The sequence below is a fragment of the Mauremys reevesii genome, linkage group 3 (genome assembly GCF_016161935.1).
Source record: "Mauremys reevesii isolate NIE-2019 linkage group 3, ASM1616193v1, whole genome shotgun sequence".
Classification (NCBI taxonomy): Eukaryota; Metazoa; Chordata; order Testudines; family Geoemydidae; genus Mauremys; species Mauremys reevesii.
The window spans coordinates 178,988,758-179,009,652 of record NC_052625.1 but is presented as its reverse complement, the minus strand read 5'-3'; the positions used below and the strand labels follow the sequence as shown (position 1 = coordinate 179,009,652).

Below are 20,895 nucleotides of genomic sequence, written 5' to 3'. Positions count from 1 at the left end.
TAGCCTGCCTTTTTCTGATGTGCCAGATTCTTTTTTATGTGACTGTTTATCATCTGATCTGGCCCTTACATTATACTTTTCAGTCCTCTGCTCCTGACTATAACCTGTCAAGTATCAGAGGGGTAGCCGTGTTAGTCTGGTTCTGTAGAAGCAGCAAAGAATCCTGTGGCACCTTATAGACTAACAGACGTTTTGCAGCATGAGCTTTCGTGGGTGAATACCCACTTCTTCGGATGCAAGCCATCCGAAGAAGTGGGTATTCACCCACGAAAGCTCATGCTTTAGTCTTTAGTCTGTTAGTCTATAAGGTGCCACAGGATGCTTGACTATAACCTGGAGATTCTCTATCATCAGACTCTCCCCTAAGAGAAGTCTTTGTCCGATCCACACGCTCCTCTGCAGCAGTCGGCTTTCCCCCATCTCCTAGTTTAAAAACTGCTCTACAACCTTTTTAATGTTTAGTGCCAGCAGTCTGGTTCCACTTTGGTTTAGGTGGAGCCCATCTCTCCTGTATAGGCTCCTCCCATCCCAGAAGTTTCCCCAGTTCCTAATGAACGTGAACCCCTCCTCTCTACACCATCGTCTCATCCACGCATTGAGACTCTGAAGCTCTGCCTGCCTACCTGGCCCTGCGCATGGAACTGGGAGCATTTCTGAAAATGCCACCATAGAGGTCCTGGATTTCAGTCTCTTCCCTAGCAGCCTAAATTTGGCTTCCAGGACATCTCTCCTACTCTTCCCTATGTCATTGGTACCTACATGTACCACGACCACCGGCTCCTCCCCAGCACTACACACAAGTCTATCTAGATGCCTCGAGAGATCCGCAACCTTCGCACCAGGCAGGCAAGTCACCATACGGTTCTCCTGGTCATCACAGACCCAGCTATCTACATTTCTAATAATCGAATCTCCCATTACTAACACCTGCCTTTTCCTAGAAACTGGAGTTCCCTCCCCCGGAGAGGCAACCTCAGTGCGAGAGGCAACCCCAGCACCATCTGGAAGGAGGGTCCCAACTACAGGAAGGTTTCCCTCTGCTCCCATCGACTGCTCTACTTCCCTGGGCCGTTCTTCCTCTTCAACAGCACAGGAGCTGTCTGAGCTGAGGTGGGACAATTCTACAGTGTCCCGGAAAGCCTCATCAACATACCTCTCTGCCTCTCTTAGCTCCTCCAGTTTCGCCACCCTGGCCTCCAAAGTCCGTACATGGTCTCTGAGGGCCAGGAGCTCCTTGCACCGACTGCACACATACGCCACCCGCCCACAGGGCAGGTAATCATACATGCAACACTCAGCGCAATAAACTGGATAGCCCCCACTCTGCTGCTGGGCTTCTGCCTGCATTGTCTCCTAGTTAGTGGAAGGGTGGTTTACAGAAAGGAGTTTTGGAATGTGGTTCGGTTTACAGGTTTTAGGGTTTTAGGGGGGGGCCCACAGGGAAGGGGTTACAGCCGGCGAGGGACTCCCGCTCCCTTCCCACTCCCCTTCTAAACTCCCTTGCGAAACTCCCTGTTAGCAGCCCCTGGTCGCTTGTGCGCGGCTTTATAAAGCCCCGCCCTGAGTGAATGCCCCGCCCACTGATTAAGGCTCAGCCAATTACCAGAGGCTTCGAGCTTTCAAACCTGCCTCCAACTGCCAGCCAGAGCACACGGTCCCTCAAACAAACAAACAGACTGACAAACACAAGCTCAGCACACAGCAAGTAATCCCCAAACACAAACAAACACACACTACAGACAGTCACTTACCCCACAGATGCTGTATTAGCTCCTTCTTCTTTTCACTTCACTGAAATAGGAGAGGTGCCAAACAACCCAGTGAATATTCATTTAGCTGCAGGACAGGGACCCACTAGTATTGAAGCCTTGTGCATCACATTAACCCACATAAAACATTAATGTAAGTTACCTGCTGCATGTGCACCATACAAATTACAACTAACGAGCACATCTGGGTGGAGTTAGATTTCATTCTATGTCTATTCCATGCCATACTCAATGGGACATCTCATGCCGTGTGACCTGAACTACTGCTAAGATCATCTCCTTCTCCTGGTCATTCTGACAGTGTCATCTTGCCCATCTGGGATGAACTGAGATCAGACAGAAGCATGGGTAGGGACCTGAAGGTGTAGACTATATTTTACCTTCCTCTCTTTTCTGTTTCCCAGAGCTTTTCTTGAGGCAGTAGATTACATAGTAGTAGATACCTACATATACTAATACGCATTTCTCTTCAGAAACAAGTGTTGCCGCTGAAAGAGGTCCTTACAAAAGGTAGCATAGGTGCTGGAACTAGAGGTGCTGGGGGAGCTGCAGCACCCTCTGGCTTAAAGTGCTTTCCATTATACACAGGGTTTACAGTTTGGTTCAATGGCTCTCAGCACCTCCACTATACGAATTGTTCCAGCACCCCTGGAAGGTAGGAGCTAATTTTGCATCATGAAGCAGGTTTTATTAACCAGAGACAGTCCTGATGACTAATTAATTCTCTCTTCCACCCACATAACACGTACAGCTCAGTGTGGAGGAGTTAGCCACAGGGGGAAAAAAAAAAATCTGTTGTATAATTTAAACACACCCTTAAAACATCCAGCATCCTCCTGCCTAGAAAAGTATTGGAAGCTGGGAATGTTGGCTACATTCTCCCGGAGCTAAGAGCAGAGTCAAATGCCCCTAGAAGTGTATAGTCCCATTCAGTGCTCATGATTAAGGCTATGCCTACACTGCACACCTTACAGCGGCACAGCTCTTCCACTACAGCAGAGCCATTGTAAGGTACTCGGTGTAACCACTCTGTCGGCAAGAGAGAGCTCTCTCTTACCAACAAAAATCAAATCACTCCCCAACAAGGGGTGGTAGCTTTGTTTCCCGCCAACAAAGCACTGTCCAGACTGGCACTTTTCATTGTTAAAGGGGGTTATTTTTTTCCCCACCAAGTGACAAAAGTTTTACTAGCGAAAGTGCAGTGTAGGCATGGCCTAATACTGTCGTTGGAATGAAGTGCTCTTTGCTGCTTTACCACTGGGGGTGAGAGTCATACCTGCTTGTGCAAGGAGCTGCACCCTCTCTGTCCACTGAGGGAGAGCAGGCTGTGTTTTCAGTACTGCCTTCTCACAGGAGTTACTGCATGGGATGCCAGCTTTGTGCTGTTGTGGGGCAAGTCACAGGGCCCTTCTGCTCCCCATCCCAGAACAGTGCCGCCCATTCTTTGGGTACCATTCTGGTCATCTGTAGTGGAGGAGATGATGTGATGTTAAGCACCCCTTTGGCAGAGTGTCTTCCTCCCACAGTTCTGCACCAGGAGTTCAGTGGGTGGCTCTGGCCCTTTGTCTCTAATGAGACTCTCCTGCACGCCAAGATCATGGTATGTTCCGCAGCAGCAGAGACAGGAAGGGGGCACTCGGGTTCTCCACTCTGAGACTGCTCCTTGCACCATTCCCACCAATACCTTGTCCCTTTGGAGAGTCGGGGGGGAGCAGGTTTCTCTTTTCTTCCATAAAATGTGTAGATGGTGCCAAAGTACCAGAGCAAATTCTCAATTTCTCCACACAACCCTGCCAGTGGGCCTCTCACTGACTCATGCGACTGCTTCCTATTAGTCTAAGAAGTCTTCTCAGGCCAAACAGAGCGTTGCAAAAGAAAAATAAACAACCTTTCGGTGGCCTGTGTGAAAGAAGCTGGGGCCAGATTGTTAAAGATCTTTAGGCACTGAACTACATCTTTAGGCACCTAAAGGCCTTTACAAATCTGGTCCTTGGTTGCTAATGGACCAGTGCCACCATCACTCAATTGCCTACCTTGTAAACCCCTAACAGAGCCAAAGATTTGCAAGGTCACAAGTACCAGACATCCATCCCAGCCTTGAGGCAGTCATTACTCACAACTTGTCTGCACACACTTTTTTCACTAGCGTAACTAAATCAGTATAAAAAACAGCTGTAGTGAAGTCAGCGTAACTCCCTCGCATGGACACAGCTTATCCACATAGAACTGCCTCCAGGCAAGGGGGTTGCACAGATCTAACTGAATTGGGGAGCTCAATTTAGTTAGCTTGGCGCAAAACAGCATGTAGAGCAGCCCTTACTGAGCTGGAATTAAACAGGTGACTAAGGGTATGTATGATTACACTGTAATCACGGCATGCGAGTGTAGCTCAAATAGCCATAATGCTAGCGGGGCTAATCTAGCTAGCTTGGGCACCGGAACAGTTGTGGCAGTGCCCGCTTCAGCGAGGGTTAGTCCTGTGAGTAAACTACCCGTGCTTCTGTCGCTTCACTGTTCAGGTACCCAAGCTACCTAGATTAAGGGTATATCGACACTACAAGTGCCGCAGTGTAGGGGGTGAGTCACCCTGTGCTGCACAGGGCATGACATTTTTCCACAGTCCTGAGCAATGTCGCTAGGTCAAGCTAACGTTTTAGGTGTAGACCAGGCCTAAAGCTAGCTCAGGTGGGTCTTCCTGAGCTGCAGTCACACCTACTGTAGGCATATCGTAATGCAAGGTGCTGCTTCCGATGAAGTAATCTCTCAAACTATCTGGGCCTGAAAAAGCCAAGCAAAGCTGAATCACAGGCTGTAAGCTGGGCAGGAGGCTTTAATATTATGCTATTTCCCCCGCCCCCCCTTTGCAGTCTCATTTTTCCCAGGAAAGCCTTTTCTCTTTCCTTCTCTGGAGACAAAGCTACTTTTTCATTTTCCTGCAAAGAAAATGAAAGCCAAGGCCAAAGTCTGCTCACCTTATGCAGGTTTGTCCATTTTGCATCAGCTGGACCCTTCCCCTGAATCAGGTGAACTCCTGGGAATCAAGATTGGCCGATTCAGGACCATCATTTAAAAATTTTAAATTAAAAATTCAAATTGGCCTGGCTGGGTGTGAGTGTTATTGGAAGCCACCCTCCTGTGAGAGCAGAAAGACAGAAGGAATTGGAGGAAAGAAAGATGAAAAGGAAAACACTGTCCTTGACATTGTTCCAATAGCACAGCACATCTGGCGAGGCTGCTGAATTTTCATTTTATTACAAATCAGCGTCATTGAGCCTAAACAAACTCCCGGGTCTGATCATGCCTGCATTCACATTTGACTGGCCTCTAACTCTGTGCTTTGTAAACCCCATGTGAAGGGTGGGTCTCTAGTCCCTCTCTAATTAAAGAAAAGATGAACTGAATGGGAAACTCTCCCACACCCAATTCATTTCTTGTCTCACTGACAGGGCCGGCTCCAGGGTTTTTGCTGCCCCAAGCAGGTTGGATGTGGGGGGGGGGGGGGCAAGGGAGAGCCTCTATCGTGATCAGCTTTACCGCTGCCGCTTCAGTCTTTGGCAGCAATTTGGCAGCTGGTCCTTTGCTCCGAGAGGGAGTGAGGGACCTGCCACCGAATTGCCGCCGAAGAGCCAGACGTGCCGCCCCTCTCCGTTTGCCACCCCAAGCACCTGCTTGCTGGGCTGGTGCCTGGAGCCAGCCCTGCTCACTGAAAACATGAACATCCAACGCAGCCTGCTTCCTGCAATCACTGTGCAATTAACACTCTGTAAGCAAATCTGCATAGTCAGTAACACGGAAGGACGTGCTTCCATTTAAAAATAAATAAATAAATGGAAATGTACTGTAAGACGGCAGCATTGCAGAGGGTGTTCTGTACGGCTCCTGCATTGCTTGGTTCCACCCTGCTCTCCACTCGCTCTTTGCAGTAACATCCCCAAAGTGTACATTAACCAGAGCTGGAAAACAAGGAGAAAAAAAAAATATTTGTAACTAGGATTTCCCCTCACTTGTATCCACTGTCCTTTTAAATTGCTTTTCGTGAACATTTGTGTAAGTCAAGTTTCATCCTTTGACAGAAAATGAATGTTGGGCCTAGGCCAAGATTTCTAAGGGTCACAGATAAAATCAGCTCTCAGCAAGACAGTTGGTGCCAGCAAGGGGCACAGCGATACCAACTAACTATAATGCCAGTTGTCGGAGCGATTCCTGGTTTGTATGTGGCGGGAAATGCTTCGCCTCAGGGACATGTTCAGACTAGTCAGATGAGAAGAATCAGGGCAGCTTTCTTTTAACTTCTCTTTCATCACATTACCGCTGTAGGCCTCAATTTACCCATCTTTGAACTGGGCATTCTAATGTTCACCTGTCTCACAGGGAAATTAGGAGGCTTAATTAGTTAATATTTAATGATTTCAGATCTGCAGATCAAAGACACCCAGGCTCCTTAGATGCTGAAGGTGACCTAGTGAGGCTTTTATAACTAAAAAACAAGTCTGTTTCTTACACCTTGGGCACCTTGATTGCCTTCATTGAGGTTGCATAGAGTGCTAAGGCAGGGCTAATGTGGCTCGTCACATGCAAAGGTAGCTATAGATTTGCAAATGTTTTTTCAAATATGACAACACTGCTCCATTTATTCTTTCCTAGGTCTCCTTAACAAGAAGCATGCAGGACCCAGAGAACAACAACTCCGCCAGTGAGTAAGTAGCATGTCAGTGTGACGTTTCGCAGAAAGGCAGGTCTTCCTCTCACATGTTACATCTTTAGCACCAGGGTATCAAATCACTTGTGGAGCCTCTAGTCCATCCCTCTGCTAGGGCAGGATTTCCCATGTTGTACATTGCCTAGTGCAGGGGTCAGCAACCTGCGGCACGCGTGGCAAAAGGCAGCACGCGAGCTGATTTTTAGTGGCACATTGGGGTCCCAGCCGCTCAGCCCCCTCAGTTCCGTTCACCCAGGCCGGCAGTGGGCTGAGCAGGGGCAGCAGCCGGGACCCCAACTAGCAGGAACTAGCTGACGGAACCCCAGAACGGCGGCCGCTCAGCCCGCTGCCAGTCTGAGGTGCTGTCTGCCTGTAGCGTATTAAAATTCTCCCCGTAGGAATGTGGTACTTCCGGAGCACCAGGACTGGCAGCCATAAGTAGTACACCGTTAGTAGCACATTTCTATGGGAAGAAATTTAATACACTATATTCGGATAGGGAAGGCTGTGCCTCCCCAAACAGCCCGCCCCCTAGCTGCCCCCTCCCACTTCCTGCCCCCTAGCTGCCACCCTCAGAACACCTCCCATCCAACCCCCGTTCCTTGTCTCCTGACCGCCCCGTCCTGGGACCCCTGCCCCTTGACTGCCCCCCTCAGAATTCCCCACCCATCCAACCCCTGTTCCTTGTCCCCTGACCACGTCACCTGCCCCCGGGATCCCACCCCCCCATCCAAGCCCCCCCGCTCCCTGTCCCCTGACTGCCCCAACCCCTATCCACACCCCCAACCCCTGACAGGCCCCCTGGGACTCCCACACCCATCCAACCACACCCTATTCCCTGTCCCCTTACCATGTCGCTCAGAGCATCAGGACTGGCAGCCCTAAGTAGTACACCGTAAGTAGCACATTCCTATGGGGAGCAATTTAATACACTGCACCCGGCCCTGCTCAGCCCGCTGACAGTCTGGAGTTCTCAAAATATGTTCTCCTACCCCTTATCAAAAATTACACTACAATCAACTTAAAAACTTGGTTTGTATATTACAGTAATAAAAAATGTATGTTAATAAATACATAGGTTTGATGAAAGAGTAGTTGTACTTATGTGCCTGTGCTTAATTTGTGTTTTCAATGATTGACCTGCTAAAAAAAAAAATCTCGCCTGTCTTGCACCCCCAGAAAGGGCATCTTGCACCCCCAGGGGGTGCATGCACCCCAGGTTAAGAACCACTGCACTAAACTGAGGCTGTGGCTACACTTAGCGCTGCACAGCGCTGCTGCGGGAGCGCTCCCGCAGCAGCGCTTTGAAGTGCGAGTGTGGTCAGAGTGCCAGCGCTGGGAGAGAGCTCTCCCAGCACTGTCCGTACTCCACCTCCCTGTGGGGATTAGCGTACAGTGCTGGGAGCCGCGCTCCCAGCGCTGGGGCTTTGACCACACTGGCGCTTTGCAGCGCCGCAATTTGCAGCGCTGGAGAGGGTGTTTTTTCACACCCTGCTGCAGTGCTGCAAATCTGCAAGTGTAGCCAAAGCCTGATAAGATCTGCATTTTAATTTAATTTTAAATGAAGCTTCTTAAACATTTTAAAAACCTTGTTTACTTTACATACAATAGTTTAGTTATATAATATAGACTTAGAGAGAGAGCTTCTAAAAACATTAAAATGTATTACCAGCACACGAAACCTTAAATTAGAGTGAATAAATGAAGACTCAGCACACCACTTCTGAAAGGTTGCTGACCCCTGGCCTAGTGTGTTTCTCAAGCAAAGGAACTCCTGCCATTTTTCCTTGTGGGAGATTAATCCACAGTCTAATGCCTCTTGGTAACAGGAAGTTTTCCTTGTATTTAGTTTAACTTGTCCTGTCTCACATTGTATCCTATTTACTGTGTATCCTATGGCCTCTCCATAACTGCTCTTCCTCCTTGGCATTAACACCCTTAAAATAGATGTAGTCTCCTCTCCTGTTCCGCTTCCTCAGTTAAATTAAACATTTGCTGCTTTTCAGCTTCTCTCACTCTGTCAGTCCACTCTGCCCTGTAAGCATTTTTGTTGCTGTTCTCTAAACTCCCTCCAAGCTGTTAATATTTTCCTAGTAATGAGGTGACTAGACATGAGCACAATATTCCTGGTGGAGTTGTGCCTTTTTGTGCTGATCTGCTCCACTGCAAACTCCTGTCTTGTATGTTGCACGCTATTGGCCCTTTTCCTGTCTGCATTATTGCTTTCCAGTTTTCTCCCTCCCACTGAATAGCTGTGTTTTGAATTCTTTTCCCCCCAGGTGTGTTGACTTGCTATTTTCCAAATCATTGGAGCCCACAGCTGTGTGTACATTATGTACAGTGCATACCATTGGCAGGTGTGCCAATTGGGGAGGGGCGGGGGGAGACACAGCTCCATGGGGGTGAGTGAAAAGGGGTAGTTTGTCCCAGAGTGCCTGTTTGAGAGGGCCCCCCCAAGGTAAATGGCATTGTGACCTGGCAGGGTCCTGAAGGAGAGCTGCAGGGCCACGTTTCAGTGAGTGACTCCTGCCAGGCCAAAGCTGAGTGGCGCTGCGATCCCATTCGCCAGGTCACACTGCCTGGAGTGGTGAGCTGTGCCTGAGTTTGTGCTCATGACTCAAACCGTTGCTGAGGGGCTAATGTGGTTGTATGTACCAGGTGAAAAATGTCTGGGGTTTTCCCGTTCCAAGTCAGGAGGTATCACTGCAACGGATTAGACTAAGCTCAGACAGTTACAATTCCTGATCCTCAGCCACCTAGCACCAGGGTAAATTAGAGCAGCTGGGGACCTACTTTAACTTCTGCACCACTAGTTACAGTGTGGGATCAGCATAGTAGAGCTCTGCTTCAGCAGACCCAGTCCCACCCATGCCCCACCCCCAAAATTCCCCTGACACACCCTGTCTCTTGCTTAACATTGGGACTGGCTGCTACTAGAGCAGCCAGCTTTCTTCCACCCAAGAGATCTCCTGTGCAGGGGGAATGCTCTGCCATCTCTGGCTATTTTAAGCAGCACAAAGTGGCCTTAGCAAACCAGAGAACTCAGAGCTTTAGAGTAGAGTAATTTCTGAGGAGCCATGTTCTATTTCTGCAGGACAATATAGGTTTCATCCCTATTAAACTCTAGTGCACATTTCCATGAGGGTTGGAGGAAGAAAATAAAGGCTATGGGGCTGTTTGCTTTTTTCCAGCCATTGTCCTAGCCCATTAGCGTTACGCTCCGCCCTGTTCATTCATGATTGTTTAAAAAGAAAAAGTTGACAGCTGATATATTTTTCAGTATGTTGGATTTTTTATTTGGAGAGCCTCTCTCATCCTAATGATCACCGTGAAGACTAAGGCTGTGTCTACACTATCACTTATTGCGGCAAAAAACTTATGCTGCTCAGGGGTGTGAAAAAAAAACACACCCTGAGCAACATATGTTTTGCCAGCAAGAGTGGGAGCGTGCACAGCGCTATGTCGATGAGAGAGCTTCTACCACCAACACAGCTACCGCCGCTTGTTGGGCGTTGACAGGAGAGCTCTCCCATTGGCATAGAGCAGCTACGTGAGACCTTCCAGCGGCACAGCCTGCAGCAGTAGAGCTGTGCCGCTGGAAGGTGTCTTGTGTCGACATAGCCTCAGACATCAGGAATAATTAGAAAAAAAAAAAAGTTACGTTAACACTAATGGAAACAATTAATGTTTTGTAGGTTTTGAAGTGGAGTCTTGGAAATTTTGCCAGGGGCTGTTTTTTATCCATCATTCAACATTCCTATAAAACTAGCAGAAGGCTGGTCACATGATGAGCTATAATCAATAAGTCACATGTCAGTTGTGGGTTCAAATCATATTTCTACATTTCCTTTCCTATTATGAAGTATTTGGGCCCTGCACACTGCTTTTAAGTGTTACTCCCATCTCCTATTTACTACAAGGAAAAAACCCCCACCAAATAATTTCCTTTCTGTCAAAAGAAGGAAATTGAATGAAGGAATCAAGAGAAGACTCATTTGCTAAATACCTGTTGGTGCCAGTAGAACTTGTGGTTGAAGAAACTGTGCAAAGTAAATTAACTGCCTCTCAGGTGGGAAATTCACATATCTGCCATGCCAGTTGGCCTGTTTGAAAAATAAAGCCATTGACGACATCTGCAGCTCCTGACATTTACAGCGCCAGATCAGGGCACTTTTTTTCAAATGGACAAGTAGACAGATGAGAATTTTTTATATTAGAAGGATGGACATACAATCAGTGCAATGCTGTGGGTAAAACTGCTCCAAAGCAATTACTGCAGGACTGATTGCCAGCAGGTGCATGTCCCTTTCAGCGAAACTAGGAATGAATTCTTGTTCATAGCGAAGAACTCTAGTCTACCAACGAAAGCTATTGAGGTACGAAAACACTGAATCAATAGAAGCTTCTGTTAGAGAAGAGTTCTCAGGGATCCTCACTGCAGTTCTAATTCAGTGTGCTCCACACCTCTTCCTGTCCAGCATATGAACTATCCGTATGGTTTCATCTGGCAAACATGGCCTCGGTTTTCCTCTGCAAAAGATGCTATCAGCAAAGCAGGCCATTCCTCCCTGCTTTCACACCATTGACTTGGATTTACCAGTCCCACGTGTGTAAACTTATAGGCACTAGGTATCAAGTCCCATTTGCTGGGATGTAGTTGAAGCCAGGCTAGTTGGTATGAAAAACCTCTCTGCTTAAGTACCAGATACACAGGATATGAAGAAATCAGTTCTTTCCTGTTTGTTTTTTTTCCCCCACTAACACCAAAAATAAACCCACTTCAGGGAAAGCGCTACAAAAACCCATTTCACTGAATGAAACACAGGGCCCAGCAATACCCACCTGCAGGTATTGTCAGAATTGGGAGCTCTGGAAAATTTAGTTTAGTTTATTGAGAACAAAGACTCTTGTGGATTAAACGATTTTACCTCGTAGTGACCGTCCTCTGCAGCACAGCACTAGCGGTAACGTAGGGTCACAGAAATAGTCGCTTCATACAGCATTGTACAAACATTTATGAACTAATGTCCCCAGCACTGCTGTGGGCTAGGTACATATTATCCCTCATTGACAAATGGGGAAAGTGAGGCACAGAAGCAGATGGATTCGTCTGATGCCACAGAGGGAGATAATGCGAGAACAAGGAGTAGAATACAGGATTTCTTGATTAATCCAGTATTGTTGACCCCAAGAGTTCAAAATTATGCCATTTTTTTTTCCAAAGTATTTTTATTTTACCACATGTGCACCGGCCCCCTGACAGCATCCCACAGTACCTCCATACCCCAGACCCCTAGCAGGTTCCTGTCTCTGGCCTGCAGGGAGGGGGCTCCCTGCGCTCTCGTAGGGGGCTGAGGCCACTACTCAGATAAAGAGGGCATGGGGGAAGAAGTTGTTTCTGCTGTGCTGCACGTGCTCCTAGGCTCTGCCCCACACAGACACACACACCCATACTAGGGATACAGGAATTGTGCCCCTGAATCACTGGGGTAATGCTGCATGCAATATTTGGGGAGACAGTTACTTCCATATTTAATTATGTGTGTGCTGTTAAACACTATTAGCAAGATGGAGCCTCTTCTTCAGGGCCAAAGCTGGCCCCATGTCCCCCTATGCTTTCTGGGGGCAAGAGGACACAGGGAGTGCAAGATTGTGAGCACTCAAGAGAAAACACAAGGCTAGAGGCCCAGGGTCTTTGCCCTCCAGCCCTACACGGTTTCAAAAGAATGTGTAGATCTGCAGCCCGGAGAGGCTCCAAGCTGCCTGCCCAACAGGCTGCTGTCTGCTCTGTGGAGTGGTAAAACAGGCCTACCAGGTAGAGTTAACTGATTGTGGTAACTTTTGCAAGGTCAAAACCTCCCCACTGTTCTCCGACCCCTCCTAGCTCAGGCAGGAAAGGGCAGGAGTGAATTCTAGGATAGTCAGCATACATAACATGAACATTCCACTTCCGATTATACCATCGAAAATCATTCCAGTTTCTTCTCGGTGCTTGTTTCAGCAAAACTATTTCCCCATGTTTATTCGTCCTCCCTCCGCCCCCCCACTGTTCCTCACACCTTCTTGTCAACTGCTGCAAATGGACCATTTTGATTACCACTACAAAAAGTTCTCTTCTCTTCTGCTGGTAATAGCTCACCTTAACTGATCACTCTCATTAGAGTGTGTATGGTAACACCCATTGTTTCATGGGTGTGTGTGTGTGTGTGTGAGATCTTCCTACTGTGTTTTCCACTGCATGCATCCAATGAAGTGGGCTGTAGCCCACGAAAGCTTATGCTCAAATAAATTTGTTAGTCTCTAAGGTGCCACAAGTACTCCTGTTCTTTTTGGGATACAGACTAACACGGCTGCTACTCTGAAACCTGTCAGAAATCACTGTTACCCAAAGATCACTAATGAGCACCACATGTCTTTTGGGTCAGAAAACTAAGGCCTGCTTACCATTACAGAATCCATGGTTCAGTAAGATGGATGGGTTTGTTTTGACTTTTGCACACACAAATAATGATGTTTCTCATTCCCTGTTAGGGATAAGGGGCTTACTATGTCTCACAGAGCTTGATTTTCTTTTACAGTAAAGATACTTCATTGTCTCATCCTACAGGTTTCCAGTTAGAAGTAACAAGAAGCCCGAGATGCAATCCCCAATATCGTACGATTACTCTGAAGAAGAGCTCATGGCGAGTATTGAACAAGAGTACTGCCGCTGAGAGCCCGTGCTGTACGATCATAGCTGACAGTGGCATATATGAGCAAGGGTTCTGCCAACAAAATAGCCCCCCACACAGTGAGATTGTTCTGAAGAAATGGAAAAGACGAGAATGAAATGAGAGAGAATGTTACCACTCAGGAGGCTGTTAGTATTGTAGGACTTCGAAGAACTCCTCTTTGGCAAGTGCTGAGCAAGAGCACTGATTAACGAAGGAACCCTCACTGACCAGTGAATAAAAGCAAAGCGGTGGGGAAAAAATAAGATCATATTACATTCCTCTTGTAAATTAATATTTAAAAGCTAGTTTCCAAGTAATACTTGTGTATGAAGTCTTGAATGTATTGCAAGGTTGAGATGTGCCATTCTGACAGAATGATTTCAGTCAGAGAAGTGCAGCAAATCATTTGAATAAATACTTACTTAATAGGATATATCCAAAATTTACCTTTCCTGACACTTAGCTATGGGTAAAATTCAGACCTACGGAAAGCAGATTACAACTCTATACACCAGGTCTGAATTTGCCCCACTTTTTTTTATTATTAAATATTCCACAGTACAGAAAAAAGGGAGGGAAGTGAATCAATCATTCCACACTTAGGCTGCAGGATCTAAGAGTTCAAATCCCAGTTCTCTATCAAACAGGTGTGGGATTTATTCTGATTGTGCATATGGCTCTGTTCTTTCTAGCTCCCCTTTTCCAAAGAGGCAGGGGATTGAAATTGTCAAGAGTCCTGTTTCCTGAAAGGGCAAGATTCTGGTCTAGTTTCTTACCTGCTGGCTTACAGAAATGGAAGCAACAGGGAAATCACAAGGACAGAGTGACGTGCACATACTGGTCCATTGCCATATGTATGCGCCTGTTGGGTCACCCACTTTTTGATGGGCTTTAACATGATTGAAGAGCAGTAGTTCATAAATCAGCACTCCTGCATTGGAGTTAGATATTAATTTACCACTTCTGGCTTACACAGGAATTTTCATTAGTGCTTAATTTAAAATTCACCACATTTATCACTAAGGATGGAAAAGTAAAACAAAACAAAAAAAATCCTATAAAACCAAAGACTCAGAGGTTTTCAGCATGATTGACGGTGAAGCCTTGTACTTTTAAATTAAGGTTTCTGGTGTGTGTAGTTTTTTTTGGGGGGGGGAGCCTGATGTTCTTGGAGTAGCTGCTTATTATCAGAATTAGAAAAAATAACTTTTCTGTCCTCCGATGGAACATAACACATGTCAGATGAAATCTCAAGGGCAAATCAGCGAGGCACATTCTAATTGGAACAGTGGGATACACCTTAAGATGTCAAGGTTTGACTTTCCTTTTGTACCTTGGTGTATATTTCACAAATATCTATGTTCCATGTAATTCTCAATAAAAGGCAAAAGTATCAGTTTGAGAGAGACAGGGTGATCAATCTTCTGTCCCCCTAACTGTTATTTTTTCATGGAGATATCCAGTAGGATTTTTAATGAGTTATCACCACATATGATTTTTTCTTCCTAATGAGGCATCTAGTTTTAGTTTTTCCTCCAGATTACATAATGAGGAACCTGTGGCTATCTTCAGGTTGTCATGTTCTCCTAGCCAATGTGGCAGAGCACAGATGTCTACATAGTGGTTCATAGTCCTCCCCTGCTCAGTGCTTCTTCAGCACACTGATAGCCTTTTAATGAATCTTCCAAGAATATGACGATAGCAGAGGCAAAGTGCATCTATAAGGGGATGTGCACAATTCTAGAAGGATGGAGAGGATCACACAGATAGCACAAAACCCCCAACTGACCAATTTGGATAAGAAACAGCGTTCCAAAAGATGTCCCGCTCATGTACTCAGATGGTGGGTATCATTGTGGTGTGAACCTTACATAGAGAAGGACAGAAAGGTTCCTGTTGGAGGTCTGCTGTGGTACCCAATCAGACGGAAGTTATACTTAGGGCATGTTTACATGGGCATGTTAGTGCTAATATGCTAAATAAGCTAAAATGTGACTTTAAAGCTCGCCATGTGGGGACACTGACTGTGCACTAAGAGAGCCCTCACGCAGTTTAGCCAAAGTGCATTATGCTCCTGAGCACAAAGGTACTCAGTGCACAATATGAGTGCCTACATAGGGAGTTAATGAATAGCTAGTGCGGGCTCCCCTCCCCCTTAATAAGAGGGAAGGGGGGGGGGATGAAAAAAAGAAAGGTAGCCTTTCAGAAAGCCATGTAAGTTTAAAGCCTAGGGCAGCATACTGGTTCTTGAATAGCTTGGTATATCCAGAAATATCCTGCTGTTAGTCAAAAGATATATGTGCAGGGGTTGTGGGAGGTAGAGTAGCATATTAGGAGTAGAACCACACACAAAAATAGAAAATATGGTAATAACTAGTGCTTGAGTAGAAACAACACATTCAATAATATTACCATGTGTGAAAATTACACAAAAGTAATTACATGAATTTATATGACCAAGGTCAGTATTCTATTACATTGGCCAGAATTAAATTAATCTCCAATAACCTGCCATGATAGCAAGCAAAATTATATCAGAGTGAGAATACATAGTGCATTTTTTGTAGAGAACACAAAAAACGTATGAAAATTTCTAAATCTAGTAGCTGTACATACCCATGATGCCGCATGCATGGTGTGTCCCCTTTTTGTTCAGACACTAGCCAACTTTTAGATTTCTATGCTATCCAGGTTTCTTCCTTTAGATTGGGGCTGTTCTTGGACAGTCACACAGGACCAGATTCTAAGGGGTGCCCAGTATGCGATAGGCACAGATGGGGGGAGGAAGCCACAGAGGAACTGGTTGTGGCTTTCTGGTTCTGGGGCCTGGCCTACTTTAGGATCACCACCAAGCTGCTTTAAACTATGGCAGCTGGCTGCGGCCTCCAGGGTTCATTTTACCAGCCATGAATAGCTGGATGGAAGTCCCCCTCTGGCCACACCCCAATATAACACTGGGGAGGCTGGAGAAAGGTGGTACCCGTCAGCTGGGGACTGCTCGGCTGGAAAAATCTACCAACTTTCCAAACCCTTTGAGATGCCAGACCTGCTTGTTATACTGTGTAGGCAGGGAGATCACAGCCTTCTTCAGTATCTGAGACCTCCTCCGGTTCCAGGCTCTGCCTTGCTGAGGCCAGAGTTCAGTTTCTCTCTCTGCAGCTCTATTCAGTAACTGTTCCAGCTAAGAACGCTTTTCAGGTTGTCTTAAAGGAAAGACTGTGTTTTGGCAATTTTATAGAAAGAGAAAATATTAAAATAAAAGGCAAAGAAATAGACATCCCTGACTGATTATTAAGAAAAGTACCTGGAGGCTGGCACTAGGCCTAAGGACTGAACATTGAAATCTAACCTGCCTGGCAAGAAGATTTATTTTCTCCCCATTAGCATTTGGGGGGACATCATACTTTAGTCCAGTCTGTGACGGCCAGTTGTTCATAAGATGACAAAATTCATTCCTATTTTTGAAAAGCCTGTTCCTAAACATATGGGACTGCACTGAGCTACACCAGCTGTGTAGCTGGCCCATCATTTCAGTCATTACTCTTCTACATGATATATACAGCCTAGTGTACTGGAGCAGGGCACAGTATTTAGTGCAAAAAACTCTCAGTCCTCTCCAAACAAAGTATTTTCCACAATTTAGCATGGTATCTTCCCTCATCTAGAAGCAGCACATAAAAACAAAATTATACAAATACAGTATGTGCTGTACTTTGCACAAACTAACTGCCTTATGTTTAGTGCCATGCTGGCTATTAGCCATTCCACAAAAAGCCACTCCTTAAAAAACACCAAACCAAACCACCGTTGGTCAGAGGGTTAAGGAAAGGGTCACATTTTCCATGGTTACCACTTAAATAGATTACCAGTTCCAGCCACTTAGCTTTCTCTGAGTGTAGTGTTTAAAAAAAAATTAAAAAAAAGTGAGCCTTCAGAGCATGCCATGCAAACTAAAAAAAAAAAAACTAGATCATAAGAGATTTTTATATAACTATTAACCAAAAGGCAAATATCTTGGCTTCTGACTGACCATCTGTCTCGTGAAAAGCAGTCATGTGCAGAGGACAGCAGGCAAAAAAAACTGAAGACCTGGTCAGCAGCATGACAACCTAGCAGAAGGCAATTTGGAATTCACAAGATTTACTGGTTGGCCTGTAAAAAGATTAACACTGAAATGGTAAGAAATTTAAAAGCCTGAAAAGAATTCTTAGAAGTTAGTTAACCAGGCCAAAATCTTCCAAAAACAGAACAAAAGCCACTTTTATGCATACTCCAGTTGCATCTACTCAACTCCTAAGTTAGATGCAAATTGGGGTTTTGCAAATGCAGAACTGCACTTTTGAAGATATAATGCACAGAAATATTTTTTCTTAGCTACTTATTGTTTTCCATGACATTACTACCATGACAGGAGCATGCCTTGCCACTGAACAAGGAACAGAAATAAAAAGGGTGTAGTCACTGTTGTAGCATTCTAGCCTTTCCTAGAGCATGCCAAAAGCAAGCCATGAGGACCCACTTGCTTGTTATAAGCAGCAATATTTGCTCTGTATTTATCTATATGCTTGGTGCGGCAATAAACAGTCTGTGCTGGCAAACGAAAGTGTCTTCTGTACTCTGTTAACCAAGACTCACAGCTCTAATAATACAGCCTACAGTACAACCTCGCAACTTTCACTCAGGTAGGTTAATCACATGAAGGCTTTTCACAGCTAGTCTCCCTGTCCTCCCTTCACCTGGTTCTCCACCTCAGAACTTCCAAAACAGAAATAAGGATTATAATACCTGAGATGACTTCCTGACACAGACTCCTTGGGTGTGCCTGTCTCCATCAGGGTGGAACTCTGTACTGGTTTTGCTATGTTACAGAAGACAATTAGAAAGTAGGAACATTTTGTTTTTCACTGAAACCGCTGCCACCAGTGTAGATCCAGCTTGAGTAGGAGTGCCCTACCCAGGGGTGGGCCCATAGGTGCCGACTCCATGCGTGCTCCAGAAAGCAATGGGTGTCTTAACTAGGGGCTCAGGTAGGATGCTGGTTTAGAGTGCAGTTATACTTTGAAAAGTTCATATGTAAAAAGTGATACCTTTACTCAGCAGATCTGCTTCCTGGGAGCCTTTTCATCTCTACTGACTACAGTAACAAAAGTAAGTTTTAACTGCTTTTTATTGCTGTTATTCATAGAACCAACAAACCCGGAGAGAGGGAGCTAAATTCTGTTCCTTCTTGGGTAGCATCACTGGAATTGCTGAGTAAACTCCCATCAGCTGCACTCTTATGGAAATCTATTTATGGCATGGGTGTTTTGGAAGGCATAGGTCAAAGACAGTGGTCTCTCATGCTGACCTAACCTTTGTAACAAGTGATTATGTATGAGATAGAAAAAGCCCAATCAGGCTGAGCTTGCGGTTAAGAAAAAAGTATCATTCTACTTGTAAACTGAGCACATTTGATAGAGAGAAATTACTGACACACAACAAACATGGAAGGCCTCATGTAAAGGGAAAAAAAGACCTCAGTTCAGTTTAGAGAGTAAATTTTCACTTTCAGGAACATATTCCCCTGAGGGGCACTCCTCAAGTTGCAGCTCAGGGAGCCCAAGTTACTGAGGTCTGAAATCTGGACCCTTAGATAAGGGTCTAATTAAGAAAGTTGTGGATTTAATTAAAGGTATGATTTTATATTATTTAGTTAAACTAGTGAAAACCTTCTTTGCTTTAAAAGTCACTTATTCCAGTTCAAACTAATTCATTAGCCAACTTAGACGAAACTGAAATAAGTCTGGTTTAAATCAAAGTAAGTGGCCGAGAGGGGTTTGCACCAGCTTAATTAAATCAGGAGGACGACGATGATGAGTTCTGTCAGTATAGGAACACCACCTCCCCTGAATGATGTGCCATACCCAGAAAAGCACTCTGGTGGTGCAGCTGCATTTACACTGGGGGGTTTGTTGGTACAGCTATGGTGCCTGAGGTATATGTTTTTTTCACCCACACTCCACGCCATGTAGCTATGCTGCTATGTTTTATTTTTTTAAACTTTATTTTTATTGTTTTTATATTAAATATAAACACATGAACCAAAACATATAAATACATGAAAAAGGAAATAGCATATCACTAACAAAATTCAAGGTTCATTGTGACGCATGGCCAAAAAGGGTTAAACATCCTGCAGGATGAATGACTCAGATTCAACCCTTAAAGACATATGAGGGGATAATGTTTGTGTTTCTCTGTATTTACATATATAGGGTAATGGTCAACAATGTAATCAACAGCCCCTGTCTATGCTGTTAATTCAGAGATCAAAAGAACATGCTAGCATGTAAATGAACTATAAACATGGGATATTGCTGTAATCATCTCTTTGAAGTGTATAGCAAATCACCTGTGAATGGTGGAAACATAGGCACTTGCCTTATGTTAATCTGTGTGAATAATTAATGATGATTCTTAGGAAATGAGGGCCCCGTTGTTCCCTGAGGGACTCCAACCTGTCAAAGAAGGCTTCAAATTATATAAAAGATCCTTGGGTCCCAATCCTTTTTCTCTCAGATCTGCTTAAGCTTCATCAGGGGACATTTGAGTCACAAGATTGAGGTCCCAGTTAAACTAGAAACACCCTGAATATGATATTGGACTATAACCTATGGACTAAATTCTAAAAGAACTCATTGCAACAACAAAGCTCACCATCTCTGCTATATATCTAAACCTCAAAAATTGAACTCATGTCTGTATATATATAGATCTTTTAAACCATACTCTCTCTTTTCTTTTTTAATAAATTTTAGTTTAGTTAATAAGAATTGGCTGTAAGCGTGTATTTGGGTAAGATCTGGAATATTCATTAACCTGGGAGGTAATATGTCTGATCCTTTGAGATTGGTAGAAACTTTTCCTTTATATGATGAAAACTGTTTTCAGTAATCTTCATCATTCTTGACTTGGGTATCTGGGTGGAGGCCTGAGGCTGGGTTACTTTAAGGTAATGGTGTTGTTAACTTCTGGTCAACCAGTGAGGTAATAAAGAAGCTGTTTTGTGCTGTCTTGGTAAATCTAAGTATTGAAAATATCCACCAGCTTTGAGGATTGTCTGCCCCATTCTTTGCAGTTAACCTAATTGAGTGACCTCGGCTGCCCCCCTTGGAAGCCCCGGTCACTGTTTTTGTTTTTTCCCAGGTTTTACAAATACTATCATACAAGAAAACCCTCAACCCATAGAGGTCATGCAGGGCATCAATTAAAGTGACCAAAATGATAAATGAGAACAACCTGCAAGTATTGGGGACTAATATATACTAAGCTGCAAAAGTTTGCAATGTATGACCAGACATCCTCACATTTTTTTCCAATCATTTCTATTAGACAGTCATTTTTTCCATTAATGCAGTAGTAGAGAGTTTTCTAAGCCTGTCTATGTATGAGGGAGGAATTTCAGATGTCCGTTTTCTCAAAATAACTCTTTTGGCCACTAAAATAGTTACTTCAGTCCCATTTCTTAATCACGATAGGTTTTAACTGTAGACCAGGCTTCAGTTAAACTAGAGCAATTTTATGTGAAAATTTAAGATTACGAAGTTTGATTTTACACCAACATTTTGAAATACCCAAGCCTTTCCCCTTGTTAGTGGGAGCAGGCTTAGGGCAAGCTGTTACAAAGTCTGAGGAAAGAGTGGGAAGGTAGCTTCTTAAGGTCTAACCTGCCATT

General features: G+C 44.9%; 1 protein-coding gene across 2 annotated transcripts in view; it reads left to right on the top strand.

Annotated features, from left to right (window-relative positions):
- The window catches only part of CYS1 (cystin 1), a 28,316-nt gene extending 12,399 nt beyond the window's left edge, over positions 1-15,917 (top strand). The window contains exons 2-3 of one of the 2 annotated variants that reach the window (XM_039533031.1): positions 6,414-6,462; positions 13,076-15,917. In XM_039533031.1, coding sequence (XP_039388965.1) covers positions 6,414-6,462; positions 13,076-13,296 — 270 coding nt within the window. In that variant the 3' untranslated portion in view covers positions 13,297-15,917. Of the gene's footprint in view, positions 1-6,413; positions 6,467-13,075 lie in introns of both variants that reach the window. The other variant, XM_039533032.1, reaches the window with a different exon arrangement.
- The last annotated feature ends 4,978 nt before the right edge of the window (positions 15,918-20,895 follow it).